Source organism: Salvelinus namaycush, chromosome 1, assembly GCF_016432855.1.
Source record: "Salvelinus namaycush isolate Seneca chromosome 1, SaNama_1.0, whole genome shotgun sequence".
NCBI lineage: Eukaryota > Metazoa > Chordata > Actinopteri > Salmoniformes > Salmonidae > Salvelinus > Salvelinus namaycush.
Genome location: NC_052307.1, coordinates 61,378,741 through 61,401,236, shown reverse-complemented (window position 1 = coordinate 61,401,236; position 22,496 = coordinate 61,378,741). Strand labels below are relative to the sequence as shown.

Here is a 22,496-nt window from a genome sequence, read left to right as displayed (position 1 = left end):
AAAGGACCATAAAATTCGACATACAAATTAGGATCTGCCAAAAAACACTTGACTCGGTCCTCCCGGGTGGCCCAGTGGTCTAAGGCACTGCATGTGCTAGCTTTGCCACTAGAGACTCTGGGTTTGAGCCCAGGCTCTGTCGCAGCCGGCCGCGACCGGGAGGCCCATGGGGCGGCGCACAATTGGCCCAGCGTCGTCCGGGTTAGGGAGGGTTTGGCAGGCAGGGATATCCTTGTCTCATCGCGCACTAGCGACTCCTGTGGCGGGCCAGGCGCAGTGCACGCTGACCAGGTCGCTAGGTGTACGGTGTTTCCTCTGACACATTGGTGCGGCTGGCTTCCGGGTTGGATACGCGCTGTGTTAAGAAGCAGTGCGGCTTGGTTGGGTTGTGTTTTGGAGGATGCATGGCTCTTGACCTTCGCCTCTCCCGAGTCCGTGCGGGAGTTGTAGCGATGAGACAAGACAGTAACAAAAAAAAAAAAGGTGGTAAACAATATATACTTGACTCAGTTATAGAACCCATTGCCCTTTATGGTTGTGAGGTCTGTGGTCCACTCACCAACCAAGAATTCACAAAATGGGACAAACACCAAATTGAGACTGCGTGCAGAATTCTGCAAAAATATCCTCAGCGTACAACGTAAAACACCAAATAATGCATGCAGAGCAGAATTAGGCCGATACCCGCTAATTATCAAAATCCAGAAAATAGTCGTTAAATTCTACAACCACCTAAAAGGAAGCGATTCCCAAACCTTCCATAACAAAGTCATCACCCACAGAGAAATGAACCTGGAGAAGAGCCCCCTAAGCAAGCTGGTCCTGGGGCTCTGTTCACAAACACAAACAGACCCCACAGAGCCCCAGGACAGCAACACAATTAGACCCAACCAAAGCATGAGAAATCAAAAATAGAATTACTTGACACATTGGAAAGAATTTACAAAAAAACAGAGCAAACTAAAAGGCTATTTGGTACCTGACCACTGTGACTGACCCTAAATCAAGGAAATATTTGACTATGTACAGAATTAGTGAGCATAGGCTTGCTACTGAGAAAGGCCGCTTGTCACGCCCTGACCGTAGAGATCCTTTTTATGTCTGTAACGACAGTCTAGTTCTTCCTCCTCCTCGGACGAGGAGAGGAGAGAAGGATCGGAAGACCAAAATGCAGCGGGTTGTGAATACATAATGATTTATTTACAGACGAAAACGAAAACACGAAAAAACACTTGAATAAACTACAAAACAAATAACGACGTAGACTGACCTAAAACATGAGAACTTACATATAACATGAAGAACGCACGAACAGGTACAGACTACAACTAACGAACGAACAAACCGAAACAGTCCCGTGTGGTGCGCAGACACAGACACGGAAGACAATCACCCACAAACAAACAGTGTGAACAGCCAACCTATATATGGTTCTCAATCAGAGGAAAACGTAAAACACCTGTCCCTGATTGAGAACCATATAAGGCTAATTACAAACGACCTAAACATAGAAACACAAAACATAGAATGCCCACCCCAACTCACGCCCTGACCAACTAAACACATACAAAAATAACATAAAACAGGTCAGGAACGTGACAGAACCCCCCCCTCAAGGTGCGAACTCCGGACGCACCACCAAAAGTCTAGGGGAGGGTCTGGGTGGGCATCTGTCCACGGTGGCGGCTCAGGCTCTGGGCGTGGTTCCCATCCCACCATAATAAATCCCCGCTTCTTTATCCCCCTCACAATGACCACCCTCCAAATAACCCCACCTAAATTAAGGGGCATCACCAGGATAAGGAGCAGCACCGGAATGAGGGGCAACACCGGAATGAGGGGCAACACCAGAATGAGGGGCAACACCAGAATGAGGGGCAACATCAGAATGACTGACGGATCCTGGCTGGCTGGCTCTGGCGGATCCTGGCTGGCTGGCTTTGGCGGATCCTGGCTGGCTGGCTCTGGCGGATCCTGGCTGGCTGGCTCTGGCGGATCCTGGCTGGCTGGCTCTGGCGGATCCTGGCTGGCTGGCTCTGGCGGATCCTGGCTGGCTGGCTCTGGCGGATCCTGGCTGGATGATGGCTTAATGCTGGATGACGGCTCTGGCTGGTCATGGCTGGATGACGGCTCTGGCTGGTCATGGCTGGATGACGGCTCTGGCTGGTCATGGCTGGATGACGGCTCTGGCTGGTCATGGCTCGCTGACGGCTCTGGCTGGTCATGGCTCGCTGACGGCTCTGGCTGGTCATGGCTCGCTGACGGCTCTGGCTGGTCATGGCTCGCTGACGGCTCTGGCTGGTCATGGCTCGCTGACGGCTCTTGCTGGTCATGGCTCGCTGACGGCTCTGGCTGGTCATGGCTCGCTGACGGCTCTGGCTGATCCTGTCTGGCGGAAGGCTCTGGCTGATCCTGTCTGGCGGAAGGCTCTGGCTGATCCTGTCTGGCGGAAGGCTCTGGCTGATCCTGTCTGGCGGAAGGCTCTGGCTGATCCTGTCTGGCGGAAGGCTTTGGCTGCTCCTGTCTGGCGGAAGGCTCTAGCGGCTCCTGTCGGGCGGAAGGCTCTAGCGGCTCCTGTCTGGCGGAAGGCTCTAGCGGCTCCTGTCTGGCGGACGGCTCTGTAGGCTCATGGCAGACGGGCGGCTTTGCAGGCTCATGGCAGACGGGCGGCTTTGAAGGCTCAGTACCGACGGGCGGCTTTGAAGGCTCAATACAGACGGGCAGTTCATGCGGCGCTTGGCAGACGGACAGTTCAGACGGCGTTGGGCAGACGGACAGTTCAGGCGCCGTTGGGCAGACGGGCAGTTCAGGCGCCGCTGGGCAGATGGGCAGTTCAGGTGCCGTTGGGCAGACGGCAGACTCTGGCCGGCTGAGACGCACTGTAGGCCTGGTGCGTGGTGCCGGAACTGGTGGTACCGGACTGGAGACACGCACCTCAAGGCTAGTGCGGGGAGCGGGAACAGGACACACTGAGTTCTCAAAGCGCACTATAGGACTGGTGCGTGGTACCGGGACTGGTGGTACCGGGCTGAGGGCACGCACCTCAGAACGAGTGCGGGGAGAAAGATCAGTGCGTACAGGGCTCTGGATACGCACATGAGGCTTGGTGCGTGGTGCCGGAACTGGAGGCACTGGGCTGGATACACACACCACAGGGAGAGTGCGTGGAGGAGGAACAGGGCTCTGGAGACGCACTGGAAACCTGGTGCGTGGTGTAGGCACTGGTGGTACTGGCCTGGAGCGGGGAGGTGGCGCCGGAAATACCGGACCGTGCAGGCGTACTGGCTCCCTTGAGCACTGAGCCTGCCCAACCTTACCTGGTTGTATGCTCCCCGTCGCCCGACCAGTGCGGGGAGGTGGAATAACCCGCACCGGGCTATGTAGGCGAACCGGGGACACCATGCGTAAGGCTGGTGCCATGTAAGCCGGCCCGAGGAGACGTACTGGTGGCCAGATATGTAGGGCCGGCTTCATGACATCCGGCTCAATACTCAATCTGGCCCGGCCGATACGAGGAGCTGGTATGTACCGCACCGGGCTGTGCACACGTACAGGAGACACCATGCGCTCTACTGCGTAACATGGTGTCTGCCCGTACTCTCGCTCTCCACGGTAAGTACAGGGAGTGGGCGCAGGTCTCCTACCTGACTTCGCCACTCTCCCTTCTAGCCCCCCCCCCAAGAAATTTTTGGGGTTTACTCACAGGCTTCCAGCCACGTCTCCTTGCTGCCTCCTCAAACCACCGCTCCTGGGCTTTAGCTGCCTCCCTCTCTTCCCGAGAGCGGCGATTCTCTCCTGCCTTAGCCCAGGGTCCTTCTCCATTCAATATCTCCTCCCATGTCCACGAATCCTGGTTTCGCTGTAGCGCTCTCCCACGCCGCTTGGTCTTTGGTTGGTGGGTGATTCTGTAACGACAGTCTAGTTCTTCCTCCTCCTCGGACGAGGAGAGGAGAGAAGGATCGGAAGACCAAAATGCAGCGGGTTGTGAATACATAATGATTTATTTACAGACGAAAACGAAAACACGAAAAAACACTTGAATAAACTACAAAACAAATAACGACGTAGACTGACCTAAAACATGAGAACTTACATATAACATGAAGAACGCACGAACAGGTACAGACTACAACTAACGAACGAACAAACCGAAACAGTCCCGTGTGGTGCGCAGACACAGACACGGAAGACAATCACCCACAAACAAACAGTGTGAACAGCCAACCTATATATGGTTCTCAATCAGAGGAAAACGTAAAACACCTGTCCCTGATTGAGAACCATATAAGGCTAATTACAAACGACCTAAACATAGAAACACAAAACATAGAATGCCCACCCCAACTCACGCCCTGACCAACTAAACACATACAAAAATAACATAAAACAGGTCAGGAACGTGACAATGTCTCTATTTTGGTTGGTCAGGGCGTGAGTTTGGGTGGGCATTCTATGTCTGGTGTTCTATGTTGCCCTTGTTTTGTATTTCTGTGTGTTTGGCCTGGTATGGTTCTCAATCAGAGGCAGCTGATAGCGACGCATAGCGACGCTATGAGGAGTTGGCTCGAGGAAAAGTGCACGAGAGGCAGCCCCAGAATTTTTTTGGGGGGGGAACACGGGGAGATTGGCGGAGTCAGGTAGGACACCTGAGCTAACTCCCCGTGCTTACCGTGGCGAGCGTCGTACTGGTCAGGCACCGTGCTATGCGGTGGAGCGCACGGTGTCTCCAGTACGTGTTCATAGCCTGGTGCGGTACATCGCAGCTCCTCGTATCTGCCGGGCTAGAGTGGGCATCGAGCCAGGAGGGATGATGCCGGCTCAGCGCATCTGGTCTCCAGTGCGTCTCCTCGGCCCGGGTTATCCTTCGCCAGGTTTGCGCACTGTGTCTCCAGTGCGTCTGCACAGCCCAGTGCGTCCTGTGCCTGCGCCCCGCAGGTGCAGGGCCAAAGTCACCATACAGCCAGGACGGGTTGTGCAGGCTTTTTTCTCGAGACCTCCAGTGTGCCTCCACGGCCCAGTGTATCCGGTGCCTCGGCCAAGGACAAGGCCTCCTGCATGTCTCCCCAGCCTGGTGAGTCCTGTGCCTGTGCTAAGCTCTAACCCTCCTGCATGTCTCTCCAGCCTGGTGAGTCCTGTGCCTTCTCCCAGAGCCAGGCCTCCTGTGTGTCTCTCCATTCCAGTGATGATCCATGGCAAGAAGCCTCCAGTGATGATCCATGGCACGAAGCCTCCAGTGATGATCCAAGGCACGAAGCCTCCAGTGATGATCCATGGCAAGAAGCCTCCAGTGATAATCCATGGCACGAAACCTCCAGTGAGGAGTTATGGCACGAGGCCTCCAATGAAGGACGTCAGTCCGGAGCCTCCAGCGTCGCCCCCTAGTCCGGAGCCTCCAGCGACGCCCCCTAGTCCGGAGCCTCCAGCGACGCCCTCTAGTACGGAGCCTCCAGCGACGGGCTTCAGTCAGGAGCAGCCAGAGTCTCCCTCCTGTCCGGAGCAGCCAGAGTCTCCCTCCTGTCCGGAGCAGCCAGAGTCTCCCTCCTGTCCGGAGCAGCCAGAGTCTCCCTCCTGTCCGGAGCAGCCAGAGTCGCCCTCCTGTCCGGAGCAGCCAGAGTCGTCCTCCTGTCCGGGGCCCGCTGCGAGGGTCCCCGGTCCGGGGTCGGCGGTAAGGGTCCCCGCTCCAGAGGCGCCACCTAAGTGGGCCAAGACTAAGGTGGAGCGGGGTCCACGTCCCGCACCAGAGCCGCCACCGCGGTGAAATGCCCACCCAGACCCTCCCCTATAGGTTCAGGTTTTGCGGCCGGAGTCCGCACCTTTGGGGGGGGGGGGGGGGGGGGGTTGGGGTACTGTCACGCCCTGACCGTAGAAATCCTTTTTATGTCTCTATTTTGATTGGTCAGGGCGTGAGTTTGGGTGGGCATTCTATGTCTGGTGTTCTATGTTGTCCTTGTTTTGTATTTCTGTGTGTTTGGCCTGGTATGGTTCTCAATCAGAGGCAGCTGTTTATCGTTGTCTCTGATTGAGAATCATACTTAGGTAGCCTGTTCCCACCTGTGTTGGTGGGTGATTGTTTTCTGTTTAGTGTATGTCACCTTGCAGAACTGTTCGTTTATCGTTTTTGTTGTTTTGTTCTAGTATTCGTATTCATTAAAAGGAATTATGAATACTTACCACGCTGCACTTTGGTCTTCTCCTTCTCCTCTATACGACGATCGTTACACCGCTGAAGGCACGCCTGGCTCTCAAGAGAAGACAGGCTTTGTGCACACTGCCCACAAAATTAGATGGAAACTGAGCTGCACTTCCTAACCTCCTGCCAAATATATGACCATATTAGAGACACATATTTTCCTCGGATTACACAGACCCACAAAGAATTCGAAAACAAATCCAATTTTGATAAACTCATATCTATTGTGTGAAATACCACAGTGTGCCATCACAGCGGAAAGATTTTTGACCTGTTGCCAGAAGAAAAGGGCAACCAGTGAAGAACAAACACCACTGTAAATACAACCCATATTTATGTTGATTTATATTCCCTTCTGTACTTTAACTATTTGCACATCATTACAACACTGTATATAGACAAAATATGACATTAGAAATGTCTGTATTCTTTTGGAACTTTTGTGAGTGTAATTTTTTATTGTTTATTTTACTTTTGTTTATTATCTATTTCACTTAATTGAAATGAATTGAAATTAAATTGAGAGAGAGAGAGATGGAGGGAGAGAGAGAGACTGGGAGAGAGAGAGATGGAGGGAGGGAGAGAGACTGGAAGAGAGAGAGAGAGAGAGAGTGAGAGAGACAGAGAAAAAGAGAGAGGCCCTACACTGTGGCGGCCAATGAGGGCCGGAGGATGTCATACATCATAACCCATCATGCCTCACTCACAACACGTCTTCTCTATCTTACTTTAGGGCCCTCTGTCACTCTGGCAATGTCATCTCTAACTTCACCACTACCAAAAGGGCACACTATTCTTTCTCTAGAATTCAGCACTACCAAAAGGCAGACTGTTTTTTTGTCCCTTTTAAAATGAGACAGACATGAAAAGAAACCTGATAACGTCTAAAGTAATGTACTAACAGCCAGAGCAGAATACATTACATTAGCACGGCTTGTACAAGGCTCACTAATGAATATGGTGAAGTATTACAGGCACGTAGGAGGGAGGGTTGGGTAAGAACGGGAGTCCAGTCCTGACTGTGTATTTGTACCTGAGGAGGGTGTCATTGGGGCAGCCACCAGACCGTTGATGTTGAAAGCTGCCATTTGCTGCATTTGTGCCGCAGCGATGGCTGCCATGGGGTTCAGATACGAGTTCTGGGTCGCCGCCATTAGCGCTGCTTGTTGTTGCATCATCTGCTGTGGCATTGAAGAGAGAGGAAGGGTGGGCGAGGGAAAGAGGAGGGAGAGGGAGGCAGTGGGAGAGAGAGAGAGAGAGGGAGGGAGACGGTGAGAGGGGGGAAAGGGAGACGGGGAGAGAGAGAGGTAGGGTGAAATCGCCGCAGGACAAGGGGCATGTTTACTTTCACATCACTGTTTGCTTGGCCATGTTGTTGAATAGACAGGTCTCTGTTGCCCTGGAGCCCTGCTACTAAACAGCACTGCTGCTTTACTGGGCTGCTGCTCATTACAAACAACAGATAACGCAATATAATGAGATGAAGCTAGAGAGCTGACAGTCAGACAGACAGTCAGACAGTCAGCCTGCTTTACTGTGTGTGAGTGGGTGATTCTCACCTGCCAGGGCGAGCTGTTAGTTACAGTGTGAGTGCAAACTCTACAGTTTCCAAACTTGAGGAGATGTTAACTTCAGGTGTGAACGTAGATAGACAGAGTGTGTATAGCAAGCTATCAGGAGGAGCCGTGACTCGCATGCGCAGAGTGTAAAAGCTCACCGTCTCCTCCCCCGTGGAGCCGAGACTTACAGCGTGAGAGTAGGCGCCATAGGCCCCAAACTGGATGGTCATGGGGCTGAAGATGCCGAGCTGGCCCGCCATCTGATGCATCCTACGCAGGGTCCGCTCCTTGTCCGTGTCGGCAAACTTCACCACCAGGCTGGAGGACGCCCCCTGGGGATACGCACACTGCAATCAGTCAAGACAACACTCATCTCAGCAATGGACAGACACACACCACACTCAGTAAAGACACGTACCTCAATGACTACGCACACACACACCTCAACGCAGGACACCACACCTACTCATACACACACCATACTGAGTCATGACCACACACACTACACAACACCAGACACACACCACACAACACCAGACACACACCACACAAGGTCTGAGCGGACTATTGCATATTAGTGCATATTTTAAATGACTCCAATCTGAGCTGTGTAGAGACAGTGGGAATAGTAGATGATCTGTGGATTTAGTGAACTTTAGACTACTAGTGTACACACTGAGTGGACAAAACATTAAGAACACCTTTCCATGACATAGACCAGATGAATCCAGGTAAAAGCTATGATCCCTTATTGATGTCACTTGTTAAACCCACTTCAATCAGTGTCGATGAAGGGGAGGAGACAGGTTAAAGAAGGATTTTTAAGCCTTGAGACGATTGAGACATGGATTGTGTGTGTGTGCCACTCAGAAGGTGAATGGGCAAGACAAAAGATGTAAGTGCCTTTGAACAGGGTATGTTAGTAGGTGCCAGGCGCACCGGTTTGTGTCAAGAACTGCAACACTGCTGTTTTTTCACACTCAACAGTTTCCTGTGTGTATCAAGAATGATCCACCACCCAAAGGACATCCAGCCAACTTGACACAACTGTGGGAAGCATTGGAGTCAACATGGGCCAGCATCCCTGTAGAACGCTTTCGACACGTTGTGGAGTCCACGTCCCGACGAATTGAGGCTGTTCTGCAACTCAATATTAGGAAGGTGTTCCTAATGTTTGTTATACTCAGTGTACATTGGAGTGAACTGTGATCCTTAGTGTGGTCCCAGAGGAGTCCCAGTCCCCCTCCCACCGCTCAACTGAATACGATACTCCATAATGAGGTCTGACTGGAGCCTTTGGCATGCACAGGGAGAAGTATTGACTAATGACAGTGCCTTATGGCAGATATAGTGCTGTATTGATGTCTGTGCTACTGAGTTTGGATCCAATTAAATAATTTGAGAGACAGAGACCAGAGTCAGTTCTTCATATGACGTCCAGGGAAAGGAGAGGAGAGGAGAGAGGAGAGAGGAGAGAGGAGAGGAGGCTGCCAGACAGGCAGAGAGACAGACACAGAAAGCCTCAGACACTGTCAAGAGGCCCAGATCCTATTTAATTCCAGCCAGTGCACGCTGCGCTGAGAGAGAGAGATACCAAGGAACTGCTTCTGCGGTTGCACCCAGGAAAGGACAGAAGGACACAGGCAGCCAGGGGGAAGTCAGAATGTGATTAGCCAGATCATAAAAGCAAAGACACGGGGAGAGAAAAGGACTCCATAATCATAACTTGTATTCATCTTTCATATAATGTGTCATCTTGACAGGGTCAGCACAAATGCCTGCTTTGATTTGTATTTTGATTACAATATTTCCTTGCACGGTACAAATCGAAAAGAGATGGAAACTACAGGGAGTCAGAGAGAGATGAGGACTAGTGTGTGTGTGTGTGCGTGCGTGCGTGCGTGCGTGTGTGTGTGTGTGTCAACAGCCAGAATGTAACCTCTACTGGGTCTCAAAAGAAAAAGGATGGAACCCAGCCCAAGCAACTCTCCAGTGGTGCTTGAAGGGGGTCTGCCTCAAAAAGCAAAACAGAACAAACACAAAGTCCCCCTTACAAACAAAGAAACAAACAAACTGCCTCACGTGGTGAATGCGAATGCAGTGAGTGTTGAGCCCATCCACCAATAATGGTGTGTGTGTCTCCTGCACTGTGCTGTAGAGGCTGGGTGGGTGTCGGGAGGGGTGTCAGCCTGCACCCTGGGGGGACAGTGTGTGTCATATTGGATTCTTCCTGTCAGAGGAGCCAGCGCTCTTCAGCCCTGCACCTGCCAGCCAGCGCCTCACCTCAGGCCAAGGGGGACCCATCTGGTTCTGTTCCCAAGATGCCATTTCAATTAGCTGAATCAATATGGCGGAGTGCCGTTTTAATGGTACACTGTTTTGTCCTTTCTAATTTCATTTCATTTCCTTCCCACCTCCTGACCTTTCACTGTTCTTTCCCTATCTTCTGCTGGGGCTGGTGGAGGGACCGGACTGTCGGTTTTAATGAGGTCTGCGCTGAGCAAACATATCCCTCCAGCGCCTCTCCGACCGGCCGCACCGCTCCTCTGCGCTGCCCCCCGCTTCCCACTTTTCCTTTAGCAGAGCGAGGGGCTGGCACTTAGATCACATTCATTTTCTGCTTTATGTAGCTGTGTATTCCTTTATCTATTTATAACCATTTTTCATTAACCATTCTTCATTTATTCATGAAGAAGGCATTGTGAGCAGCAAGAAGAAGGCTTGGGAGGGGAGCGCTCCGGGCAGCCTCTACTCAAAGCACTGTGACTCAGGACTCACTGACCCAAGCTAGGCTGGGCTGGTTTCTCTCTGCCTGCATAGTGCAGAGCAGAATAGAGTATCAGGGAGCAAGATACAGTCTGCAGAGCCAGCCTAAAGTAGTACTGCAACACTACCACAGCTGCTATTCACTATGGTGCTGGAGAGAGAACAAACTGTGCTGGGCTTAGAATCTCATACTTTCTAAAAATCCCCTAAATCAGAATTGACTCTTCACTCTATCTAAAAATATCTAGTGTCAGAACAAAGGATTTCATACCTTCTACTTCCTGTTATTCTACCTGATACATCCTGACTGGATCTCCAGCCCGATCTCTAGGAGAGACAGGGGACTTCAGAGGAAGAATTCACTCGAGGGGATCAGAGGACTTCATCCATCTGAAAAGAACTGGGAATAATTCAGCCACTAGATGCAAAGCAGCTTTTTTCTCTCTCTCTCTCTCTCTCTCTCTCTCTCTCTCTCTCTCTCTCTCTCTCTCTCTCTCTCTCTCTCTCTCTCTCTCTCTCTCTCTCTCTCTCTCTCTCTCTCTCTCTCTCTCTCTCCCCCCCCCCCCCCCATCTCCATCTCTCTCCTTTCTCTCTCTATTCTCTGTCTCTCTCTATTCTCTGTCTCTCTCCCAGCAGAAAATCATAACCTGACAAACAAACAAAAATAATAACCTCCAACGGCATGACTCCTATCTCGAAAAAAAAAAATGAATTCAGTGAATTTGATAAGGGGCAACAGGGAGCCTTCACTTTTGATGGGTACAGCTGAGGAATTTGTCACAGGTTCAATAACTAATCTAATTTTGAGAACAACACACTTGACTTGTGAAAAACTCACATTGGATGTTGTTTATGGGCCAAAACGAAGAAGAAAAAAAGAAGGAAACGTAATTGAGGGATTAGAAATAAGCTACAAGAGTGAAACGGCATTAGGTTTTTATCTGCTCATAGCCCTGATATGAAGACACTGGTGTAAAGTGGGTACTATACAGACATGTAAACACAAACTCAGACTTTATCCTCAGCAGAAGCTTATGACGACACAATACGGGCAATAATGTGTGGAAGCCTGTCTTAACAGAATACTCATGACAAACCATTACTTTACTATCATAATGGCAACCACGTAGACTGTTTTTAAAAGAAAATGACTTCTGAAATTCTATGTTTATCTGTAATCATTCAACTTCTATACTTCATGGACAGGGCAAAAATTCCAGTCTCCTCAATATGATGTCAAAACAGGGAATGCTTTGTAAGGTGTTGCACTAAAATAGTCCTCGAAACCCTGGTTCAGTGACATTATTGGGCTCCATCCTTGCTGAAAGGGTTAAACCCAAAGCCGTAAATGAGATAATCAAATTGAAGATAACAAGTTTGTCCAGTAATTGGATGAGGCTTCCATGTGGGCCTCCAGTTCAACTCCAGTTGAACCGGTCTCTCCACATCCCCGTGGGCCTGATGGGAGGTATGTGTCTCATTAGTCTGTCTGTCTTTTTGTCTGCATTGGACCGTACTGTCCACCAGTAACATGGCAACATGACCTACCCACGACACTCACCCACTTTAACAACGCACACAAACACACCATTAAAATACACACACAGTGTAAGCGATCTCAAGCAATAAAAGTGCATCTTCTCGTACTTGTATCTGTGTTAGAAATTCTATCATGCTTTCATCCAGCGTAGGAGAGAGAGAGAGACAGAGAGTGAGAGAGAGACAGAGAGTGAGAGAGACAGAGAGTGAGAGAGACAGAGAGTGAGAGAGACAGAGAGTGAGAGAGAGACATAGTGAGAAAGAGACAGAGAGTGAGAGAGAGACAGAGTGAGAGAGAGACAGAGTGAGAGAGAGACAGAGAGAAAGAGAGACAGAGAGAAAGAGAGACAGAGAGAAAGAGAGAGAGAGAGAGAGAGAGAGAGAGAGAGAGAAATAGAGAGAGAGAGATAGATAGAGAGAGACAGCGAGAGAGAGAGATAGAGACAGCGAGAGAGAGAGAGATAGAGACAGAGAGAGAGACAGAGAGAGAGATAGAGACAGAGAGAGACAGAGAGAGAGATAGAGACAGAGAGACAGAGAGAGAGCGAGAGAGACAGCGAGAGAGAGAGATAGAGAGAGAGAGAGAGAGAGAGACAGCAAGAGAGAGAGAGAGAGCGAGATAGAGACAGAGAGAGAGAGAGAGAGACAGAGAGAGATAGAGATAGAGACAGAGAGAGACAGAGAGAGAAACAGAGAGAGAGAACGACAGAGAGAGAGAGACAGAGAGAGAGCGACAGAGAGAGACAGCGAGAGAGAGATAGAGACAGAGAGAGAGAGACAGAGTGAGAGAGAGACAGAGAGACAGAGAGAGAGAGAGAGACAGAGAGAAAGAGCGACAGAGAGAGAGAGAGAGAGAGGAGGTTGAAAGGGGGGTGAGTGTAACGGATGTGAAATGGCTAGCTAGTTAGCGGGTACGCGCTAGTAGCGTTTCAATCAGTTACGTCACTTGCTCTGAAACCTATTAGTAGTGTTGCCCCTTGCTCTGCAAGGGCCGCGGCTTTTGTGGAGCGATGGGTAACGATGCTTCGTGGGTGACCGTTGTTGATGTGTGCAGAGGGTCCCTGGTTCGCGCCCGAGGTCGGGGCGAGGGGACGTACTAAAGTTATACTGTTACATTGGTTACATGTAATTGGTTACATGTAATTGGTTACAAGCACTGTAGACTACTTTATCACTGACCTCAACCCAGAGTCTCTCAGAGCGTTTACAGTCAGCCCACTGACACCCCTATCAGACCACAGCAAAATCACAGTCTACTTGAACAGAGCAATACTCAATCATGAGGCATCAAAGCCAAAGGAACTGAGTAACATTAAGAAATGCTATAGATGGAAGGAATGCAGTTTGGAAACCTACCAAAAAACAATTAGGCAACAGCAAATTCAATCCCTTTTAGACAACTTCCTGGGTAAAATGTTCCACTGCAATAGTGAAGGTGTAAACTTGGCAGTAGAAAATCTTAACAGTATATTTGACCTCTCAGCTTCCCTATCAAATCTAAAAATCTCAAATAGAAAACCGAAGAAAATGAACAACAATGACAAATGGTTTGATAAAGAATGCAAAAATCTAAGAAATAAATTGAGAAACCTGTCCAACCAAAAACATAGAGACCCGGAAAACCTGAGTCTACGCCTTCACTATGGTGAATCACTAAAACAATACAGAAATACACTACGGAAAAAGAAGGAACAGCACGTCAGAAATCAGCTCAATGTAATTGAAGACTCCATAGACTCTAACCAATTCTGGGAAAATTGGAAAACACTAAACAAACAACAACACGAAGAATTATCTATCCAAAATGGAGATGTATGGGTAAACCACTTCTCCAATCTTTTTGGCTCTATAACAAAGAATAAAGAGCAAAAACATATACATGATCAAATACAAATCCTAGAATCAACTATTAAAGACTACCAGAACCCACTGGATTCTCCAATTACCTTGAATGAGTTACAGGACAAAATAAAAACCCTCCAACCCAAAAAGGCCTGTGGTGTTGATGGTATCCTTAATGAAATGATCAAATATACAGACAACAAATTCCAATTGGCTATACTAAAACTCTTTAACATCGTCCTTAGCTCTGGCATCTTCCCCAATATTTGGAACCAAGGACTGATCACCCCAATCCACAAAAGTGGAGACAAATTTGACCCCAATAACTACCGTGGAATATGCGTCAACAGTAACCTTGGGAAAATCCTCTGCATTATCATTAACAGCAGACTCGTACATTTCCTCAATGAAAACAATGTACTGAGCAAATGTCAAATTGGCTTTTTACCAAATTACCGTACAATAGACCATGTATTCACCCTACACACCCTAATTGACAACCAAACAAACCAAAACAAAGGCAAAGTCTTCTCATGCTTTGTTGATTTCAAAAAAGCCTTCGACTCAATTTGGCATGAGGGTCTGCTATACAAATTGATGGAAAGTGGTGTTGGGGGTAAAACATACGACATTATAAAATCCATGTACACAAACAACAAGTGTGCGGTTAAAATTGGCAAAAAACACACACATTTCTTCACACAGGGTCGTGGGGTGAGACAGGGATGCAGCTTAAGCCCCACCCTCTTCAACATATATATCAACGAATTGGCGCGGGCACTAGAACAGTCTGCAGCACCCGGTCTCACCCTACTAGAATCCGAAGTCAAATGTCTACTGTTTGCTGATGATCTGGTGCTTCTGTCACCAACCAAGGAGGGCCTACAGCAGCACCTAGATCTTCTGCACAGATTCTGTCAGACCTGGGCCCTGACAGTAAATCTCAGTAAGACCAAAATAATGGTGTTCCAAAAAAGGTCCAGTCACCAGGACCACAAATTCCATCTAGACACCGTTGCCCTAGAGCACACAAAAAACTATACATACCTCGGCCTAAACATCAGCACCACAGGTAACTTCCACAAAGCTGTGAACGATCTGAGAGACAAGGCAAGAAGGGCCTTCTATGCCATCAAAAGGAACATAAATTTCAACATACCAATTAGGATCTGGCTAAAAATACTTGAATCAGTCATAGAGCCCATTGCCCTTTATGGTTGTGAGGTCTGGGGTCCGCTCACCAACCAAGATTTCACAAAATGGGACAAACACCAAATTGAGACTCTGCATGCAGAATTCTGCTAAAATATCCTCCGTGTACAACGTAGAACACCAAATAATGCATGCAGAGCAGAATTAGGCCGATACCCACTAATTATCAAAATCCAGAAAAGAGCCGTTAAATTCTACAACCACCTAAAAGGAAGCGATTCCCAAACCTTCCATAACAAAGCCATCACCTACAGAGAGATGAACCTGGAGAAGAGTCCCCTAAGCAAGCTGGTCCTAGGGCTCTGTTCACAAACACAAACACACCCCACAGAGCCCCAGGACAACAGCACAATTAGACCCAACCAAATCATGAGAAAACAAAAAGATAATTACTTGACACATTGGAAAGAATTAACAAAAAAACAGAGCAAACTAGAATGCTATTTGGCCCTAAACAGAGAGTACACAGTGGCAGAATACCTGACCACTGTGACTGACCCAAACTTAAGGAAAGCTTTGACTATGTACAGACTCAGTGAGCATAGCCTTGCTATTGAGAAAGGCCGCCGTAGGCAGACATGGCTCTCAAGAGAAGACAGGCTATGTGCACACTGCCCACAAAATGAGGTGGAAACTGAGCTGCACTTCCTAACCTCCTGCCCAATGTATGACCATATTAGAGAGACATATTTCCCTCAGATTACACAGATCCACAAAGAATTTGAAAACAAATCCAATTTTGATAAACTCCCATATCTACTGGGAGAAATTCCACAGTGTGCCATCACAGCAGCAAGATTTGTGACCTGTTGCCACAAGAAAAGGGCAACCAGTGAAGAACAAACACCATTGTAAATACAACCCATATTTATGCTTATTTATTTTAACTTGTGTGCTTTAACCATTTGTACATTGTTACAACACTGCATATATATAATATAACATTTGTAATGTCTTTATTGTTTTGAAACTTCTGTATGTGTAATGTTTACTGTTAATTTGTATTGTTTATTTCACTTTTGTATAATATCTACCTCACTTGCTTTGGCAATGTTAACACATGTTTTCCATGCCAATAAAGCCCCTTGAATTGAAATTGAATTGAATTGAGAGAGAGAGACAGAGAGAGAGAGACAGAGTGAGAGAGAGACAGAGAGACAGAGAGAGAGAGAGAGAGAGACAGAGAGAGAGACAGAGAGAGAGATAGAGACAGAGAGAGACAGAGAGAGCGAGAGAGACAGCGAGAGAGAGAGATAGAGAGACAGCGACAGAGAGAGAGAGACAGAGAGAGATAGAGACAGAGAGAGAGAGAACGACAGAGAGAGAGAGAGAGACAGAGAGAGAGAGACAGAGAGAGACAGCGAGAGAGAGATAGAGACAGAGAGAGAGAGAGACAGAGAGCGAGATAGAGACAGAGAGAGACAGAGAGAGAGAGAGAGGCCGCCGTAGGCAGACATGGCTCTCAAGAGAAGACAGGCTATGTGCTCACTGCCCACAAAATGAGGTGGAAACTGAGCTGCACTTCCTAACCTCCTGCCCAATGTATGACCATATTAGAGACATATTTCCCTCAGATTACACAGATCCACAAAGAATTCGAAAACAAATCCAATTTTGATAAACTCCCATATCTACTGGGTGAAATTCCACAGTGTGCCATCACAGCAGCAAGATTTGTGACCTGTTGCCACAAGAAAAGGGCAACCAGTGAAGAACAAACACCATTGTAAATACAACCCATATTTATGCTTATTTATTTTCCCTTGTGTACTTTAACCATTTGTACATTGTTACAACACTGTATATATATAATATGACATTTGTAATCTCTTTATTGTTTTGAAACTTCTGTATGTGTAATGTTTACTGTTAATTTTTATTGTTTATTTCACTTTTGTATATTATCTACCTCACTTGCTTTGGCAATGTTAACACGTTTCCCATGCCAATAAAGCCCCTTGAATTGAATTGAGAGAGAGCGAGAGAGAGAGAGAGAGAGAGACAGCGAGAGAGGGAGAGAGAGAGATGGAGACAGAGAGAGAGAGACAGAGAGAGAGATAGAGACAGAGAGGCAGAGAGACAGAGAGAGACAGAGAGAGACAGAGAGAGAGAGAGAGACAGAGAGAGAGGGAGAGAGACAGCGAGAGAGAGAGAGAGAGAGAGAGAGAGAGAGAGAGAGAGAGAGAGAGAGAGAGAGAGAGAGAGAGAGAGAGAGAGAGAGAGAGAGAGAGAGAGAGAGAGAGAGAGAGAGAGATGGAGACAGAGAGAGATAGAGAGAGAGAGACAGAGAGAGAGATAGAGACAGAGAGGCAGAGAGAGAGAGAGAGAGAGAGAGCGACAGAGAGTGACAGAGAGAGAGAGAGAGTATTATGTGTCATGCTCTCTAGCTTTGTGTTATCTCTCATTAATCTGGCTCGCCACTACCTCTCTTTCTCTCCCTCTCACACACTGTCTCACTCCTGCCAACACTAGTGAGCTCAGCAGGCCCTGTCACCGCCGGTGCGACACAGAACACGGCCATGTCTGCAATTTGCTGGGTGCTGTCTGCCCCTGGCTCTGCCATTTGAAGCCCTGCCACCTGTGTCTCCCCCTTTTTTCGTTCTCTCGCTCTCTTTTGCTCTCTCTCTCTCTCCACAGCCTTAATTCAACAGCTGAACCAAGAGAGCGTCGGCCTGTTTGGAGCCTGATTACCTTTTAAGTTCAATTAGGTGCACCTGCAATCTGCATCAATTAAAGGCCTGACCTGATCTATCAGCCGCTGCCCTTCGGTGGCGTCCCTCGCCCTTTCCCTTCATTACCATGGCTTTCATTACCACCCAATGTATTTTGGTCTGTGCAGGTATTATTTACGGCCGGGCGTGGCTGCCAGCTAACACAGATGCTCTAGAGTTGAACATTAAGAGAGAGCTCTTTGTGCGAGACTGGTCCAGACCCCACAGCTGGCAGTAGGTTAGAGAGCCTCTCTGGATCCTGCCTCCTGTTAGTCAGTTGTTGACGACATGTGGCACTGATATTATCCAAATGAACTGCATCCCCCTCGGTATCAAAGCCTTAGCTCGGTACTAATGGCCACCTTGCCTATTAATCTGACTGGGACTTGGACGTAGGATATAGAAGTAACAGGTGCAGGGGTAGTGGGAGAGATATGGATAATATAGATTATTAATGAGCTTTTGGATGGCTCTGGATACAACTCCGGGTCTGTTTGGGGCTCCATATGTCGCCTTGGACAGTTCATCTGCCGTGGAGCAGCTCTCAAGTGGTTTAGCTGGCTTTGGTACTGACCCTGTGTTACTGCAGGCTGGGCAGGGCAGGGGCTCAGCGCAGCAACAGACACACACCCAAAGTTAGAGTTGCTGTGTTTTTTACCCCCTCCCTAAGCTTGTGACTTCTAATGCTATTGCAAAACGTGTCACACAGCATCAGTAAGGGAAATATGTGTCAATTACATCAGGCTTCTAGGACACTATCCTGTTGCCAGAGAGCTTAAGTAAATATTTATAGCAAAACATCAATGGAGTGTATGAACTTAAGGTGTCTGCCAGGGACTGTGAATCTAAAATATACATGGAGATTCTGTGTTATTCATCATCTTCCCTTAGTAAAACATATTTAATGATGGCCTTTACATGCCAGATAACAAGCATAACAACACCAATTTGTAATTACTGCAGTTTGACAGGAGTTGCAGGATATCCAATAATTAGGATGATTCCCAGCATGTTGGGTAGGAGGAGATGCTTGTGTTTAGAGAAATACAGCATGATACTGTAAAACACGTTGGTACCACTGTTTATTCTCTACTATCGTGGTCTCAAATGAATCGTCCCTACTAGAAATGTAATAACTAGTCTCCTAAGACTCATAAGTTGTGCTAGTATATTGCATTTTCCAATTAAATACGCTGAAAGATAAGCTCTGTGTGAATGTTGTGTTTTTAGACGTAGGGAGAATTCATTATTGATTATTTTCCTCTACGGAAAAGTACCTCCCAATGAGCATGCACTTAATCAATTATTACACTTTTGATTTCAGATATTTTTCAGAGACGATTTCCATATTTGAACATGAAATAATATGAATCTTGAAAAGCTGCATCATTTCTGTTGCATATTTTTCTAGGACACACATAATGTATAGTATTCATATATCATTACAAAATGATTTCTATAGATACAGACTGGTAAAAAGGTACAATAGATATGAGAGGAGATATACAGGCGTAGAATCTTAATTTGACCTGTTTCTCACAGCAGGAGTAATCCTGCAGCAACAGGACATGTGAATTATTGTGTGCATTATAATAAACGGACAGTTTTGTAGGGGTTGATAAATTGTTAGTTACGGCAAATCAAGTCAGACATTTTAAAGTCGAAATTACAAACTTTAGAAGCCTTTTGAAACCTTGAATACACTACAAGTTTGCATTTCCTGCTGTGCATGACATTTCCTGTAACAGGGTGAGCAAATTACGATCCGAAAACTGATCCAATAATATATACAGCATATTCAATGACAAGACATCTATGCTGCACATACATACAGTTGTGCAATGTGAAATGTTGGATGCTGACTGTGTGATTATTTCGTAAACATTAATAAATGCTAAGAACGTCTAGGTGAAAGTTTTATGTGTGAATGTATTATTTGAATGCTTTAGGAAGGGCGGCTATGCCGTCAATGTTCTATACAGTATGTGTGAATACCCATTCTGTATACTGTATGAGTACTAGTATCTTATCGAAGCCGTGTGTGTGTGTGTGTGTGTGTGGGTAACACGGTTATACTCACTGGCATGGTCTGTCCGCCGTGCAGGCTGTTGATGGCCGCCTGTGCTTCTGCGTGGCTGGAGAACTTGACAAAGGCACAGCCTGCACACACGCGCGCCCACACCGACAGACAGTCAGGGAGGGAGGGAAAAGAAAGAGAAAGAGAGAAAGAGAGAGAGAAAGAGAAAGAGAAAGAGAGAGAGAGAGAGAGAGAGAGAGAGAGAGAGAGAGAGAGAGAGAGAGAGAGAGGGAGAGAGAGAGAGAGAGAGAGAGAGAGAGAGAGAGAGAGAGAGAGGGAGAGAGAGAGAGAGAGAGAGCAGACAAAAACATTCATTACCATTATTTTCATGTTATCTAGTTTGTTAATGTATTCTGCCATTTGTGTTTTCAGTGCATAACTCTGAATAAATCATTCTAATTGTAGTGTAGGCATTAGCTGCCTGGAACATCCTGTCCCTCGCCCATTTCTAATTCCACCCCTCAATGCCGGAGCACAGGACCAAACAGCATTTACTACCAAGCATTGGTTGTGATTATTAATCTGTTTAATATTTACACATTGTGATCTGTGTGCAGTCTATCATAAAACAGATTATGATGACAAAGGCAGAGTATTATAATCTGCCTTTCTGCCAGTATCTTTGCTTGTGTATAATTTTTTACGAAGGGCTTTGCTCAAGGGGCATTCAAATCATCTTAAATCTCTTGCCTGGCTTATGCAAAAATCTACAGGAACAGACAAAAAAACTGAAGGTAACATTCTTGGGGTTTTCAATTAATTAACTTCTGATTTCGATCAACATAATATATTAAACAAGATCAACGTATAAAAATGTATGCCCATGAATAAAACAGAAAGCCACAAATATGTAGCTATTCCAAGGGTAAATTGTCTTAACATATTCTGATCTATCAAAATATACATGTTTATTGAGGGAGAGATAATAAAACAGAAAAAACTATGCAAAATAAAGAAAGTGTTCTACTGTTTAAAAGTGTTGTACTGTTTTAAAGTGTTGTACTGTATAAAAGGGTTGTACTGTATAAAAGCATTATACTATATAAAATTGCTATACTGTATAAAAGTGTAGAACTGTTTAAAAGTGTTGTGCCGTTTAAAAGTGTTGTACTGTATAAAAGTGTTGTACCGTTGAAAAGTGTTGTACTGTATAAAAGTGTTGTACCGTTTAAAAGTGTTGTAGTGTATATTTAAATGAGCCTATATTGAGCACTTTAAATTCCATAGGTGCATTTTACTGCAGGCTTCATCCGATTTCTTCTAGTTTAGACTCCTTCTTACTCCTGTCTTCTGGAGGCAGCTCGTGTCTGGTTACTAGATAGCTAATTAACTACATAGGTAATTAACTCATCTGGATTCATATGGACCTTTCTTACCGGAGCAGGACCAGTGTGTAAGACAGACACTGTTTTTCAAGCTTTTAAAAAACAGCTGATACCCGTTTAGAAAGCTTTCAACAATCCAATTAGAAGTGTTTATATACATTTATTCATCATCAATTCCCCGCAGGGGCACAGATGATTCATTTAAATTACAATGGCTGATAGCTACACCCAAGAGAAACACGGCCAGACAGCCCATTCACTTAGGCATTCTGAAAGAGCCATCCAGCAGCCCTATGTAGACAAATGAATCATTTCCTCAACCAAATCAAATGTGGCCAAGGATGGAGTTACATACACTGGCTGCATATAAACAGTTTCCCCCTGTCACCTTGGCAATCTGTGCTCCATCAACATGATCAGTGTTGTATGTAGACATGTGAAAATGTGATTCTAATGTAATATAACGTTTTCTAAACGTAAATGGGAACTCTAATGACGGCTACGTGGGTAAGTTAGTATGTGTTCAGACCAGATGCTATATAAAGGCAGGAGACATGACGAAAAAGTGGTTGGTAGACAAGTCACAAAGGGCTTTGATTTCACTGTGGCCCCCTTACTCTCCCTTCTCTGGCACTCCCCTCTGCTTTGGAAGCTAAAGGTCCCTTTTTCCTCCAACTGGAGCGAGGGAGGGAGGCAGCAGCCGTCTGGGGGAACGTTTGATTGCACGCCACTGTTTGAGGGAACAAAAGCGTTTAACCTTTGTAGTGGAAATAATAAGGGAGAGTTTGTTCTGGAAACTCAAAGAGCCCAGCTTTCGTTTCCAGGTCCTAGATGTTATACTGTTGGTTGTCTCCCTCCATCCCCAACATCCACCTAGCTAACAAGGCTGGCCCTGGCAGTGATTAAGCCCTGGTGTCCTGGCTCAGCTCAGCCCGACTGGAGGCAGGGCAGACTGAGAATCGCTGCGCTCGGCAAACAACATGCATTTAAACACATGGAGCTCTCAATGCCCCCCACTGACTGAGGCAGCGAATGTAGCGGCGTGTGTATAGCCTTGCTTTCCCTGACCTAGAAAAAAAAAACCTGGATAGGTTTAGGTCCCGGAGCATGAAGTTCTCTAAAGAATTGGAAGTGAAGCTAGACTCATAAATTATAGTGCACAGTCAGTCAAGGTTTTTGAATGTGATGGTTGAGAATAGGAAGAAGGAAAAAAAGAAAAAAAAGATTGCATTACTTTCAAGCTAGCTGGAGGTTCTGTGCTGCCTTTTGAATTCC

At 46.9% G+C, this 22,496-nt stretch overlaps 1 protein-coding gene across 1 annotated transcript in view; it reads right to left on the bottom strand.

Moving 5' to 3' along the window:
• The window catches only part of celf6 (CUGBP Elav-like family member 6), a 152,975-nt gene that overhangs the window by 9,898 nt on the left and 120,581 nt on the right, over nt 1–22,496 (bottom strand). The window contains exons 5-7 of the mRNA XM_038992018.1: nt 19,900–19,979; nt 7,938–8,081; nt 7,224–7,368 (exon numbers count right to left, since the gene is read on the bottom strand). Of these exons, the coding sequence (XP_038847946.1) occupies nt 7,224–7,368; nt 7,938–8,081; nt 19,900–19,979 (369 nt within the window). The remainder of the gene's footprint in view (nt 1–7,223; nt 7,369–7,937; nt 8,082–19,899; nt 19,980–22,496) is intronic.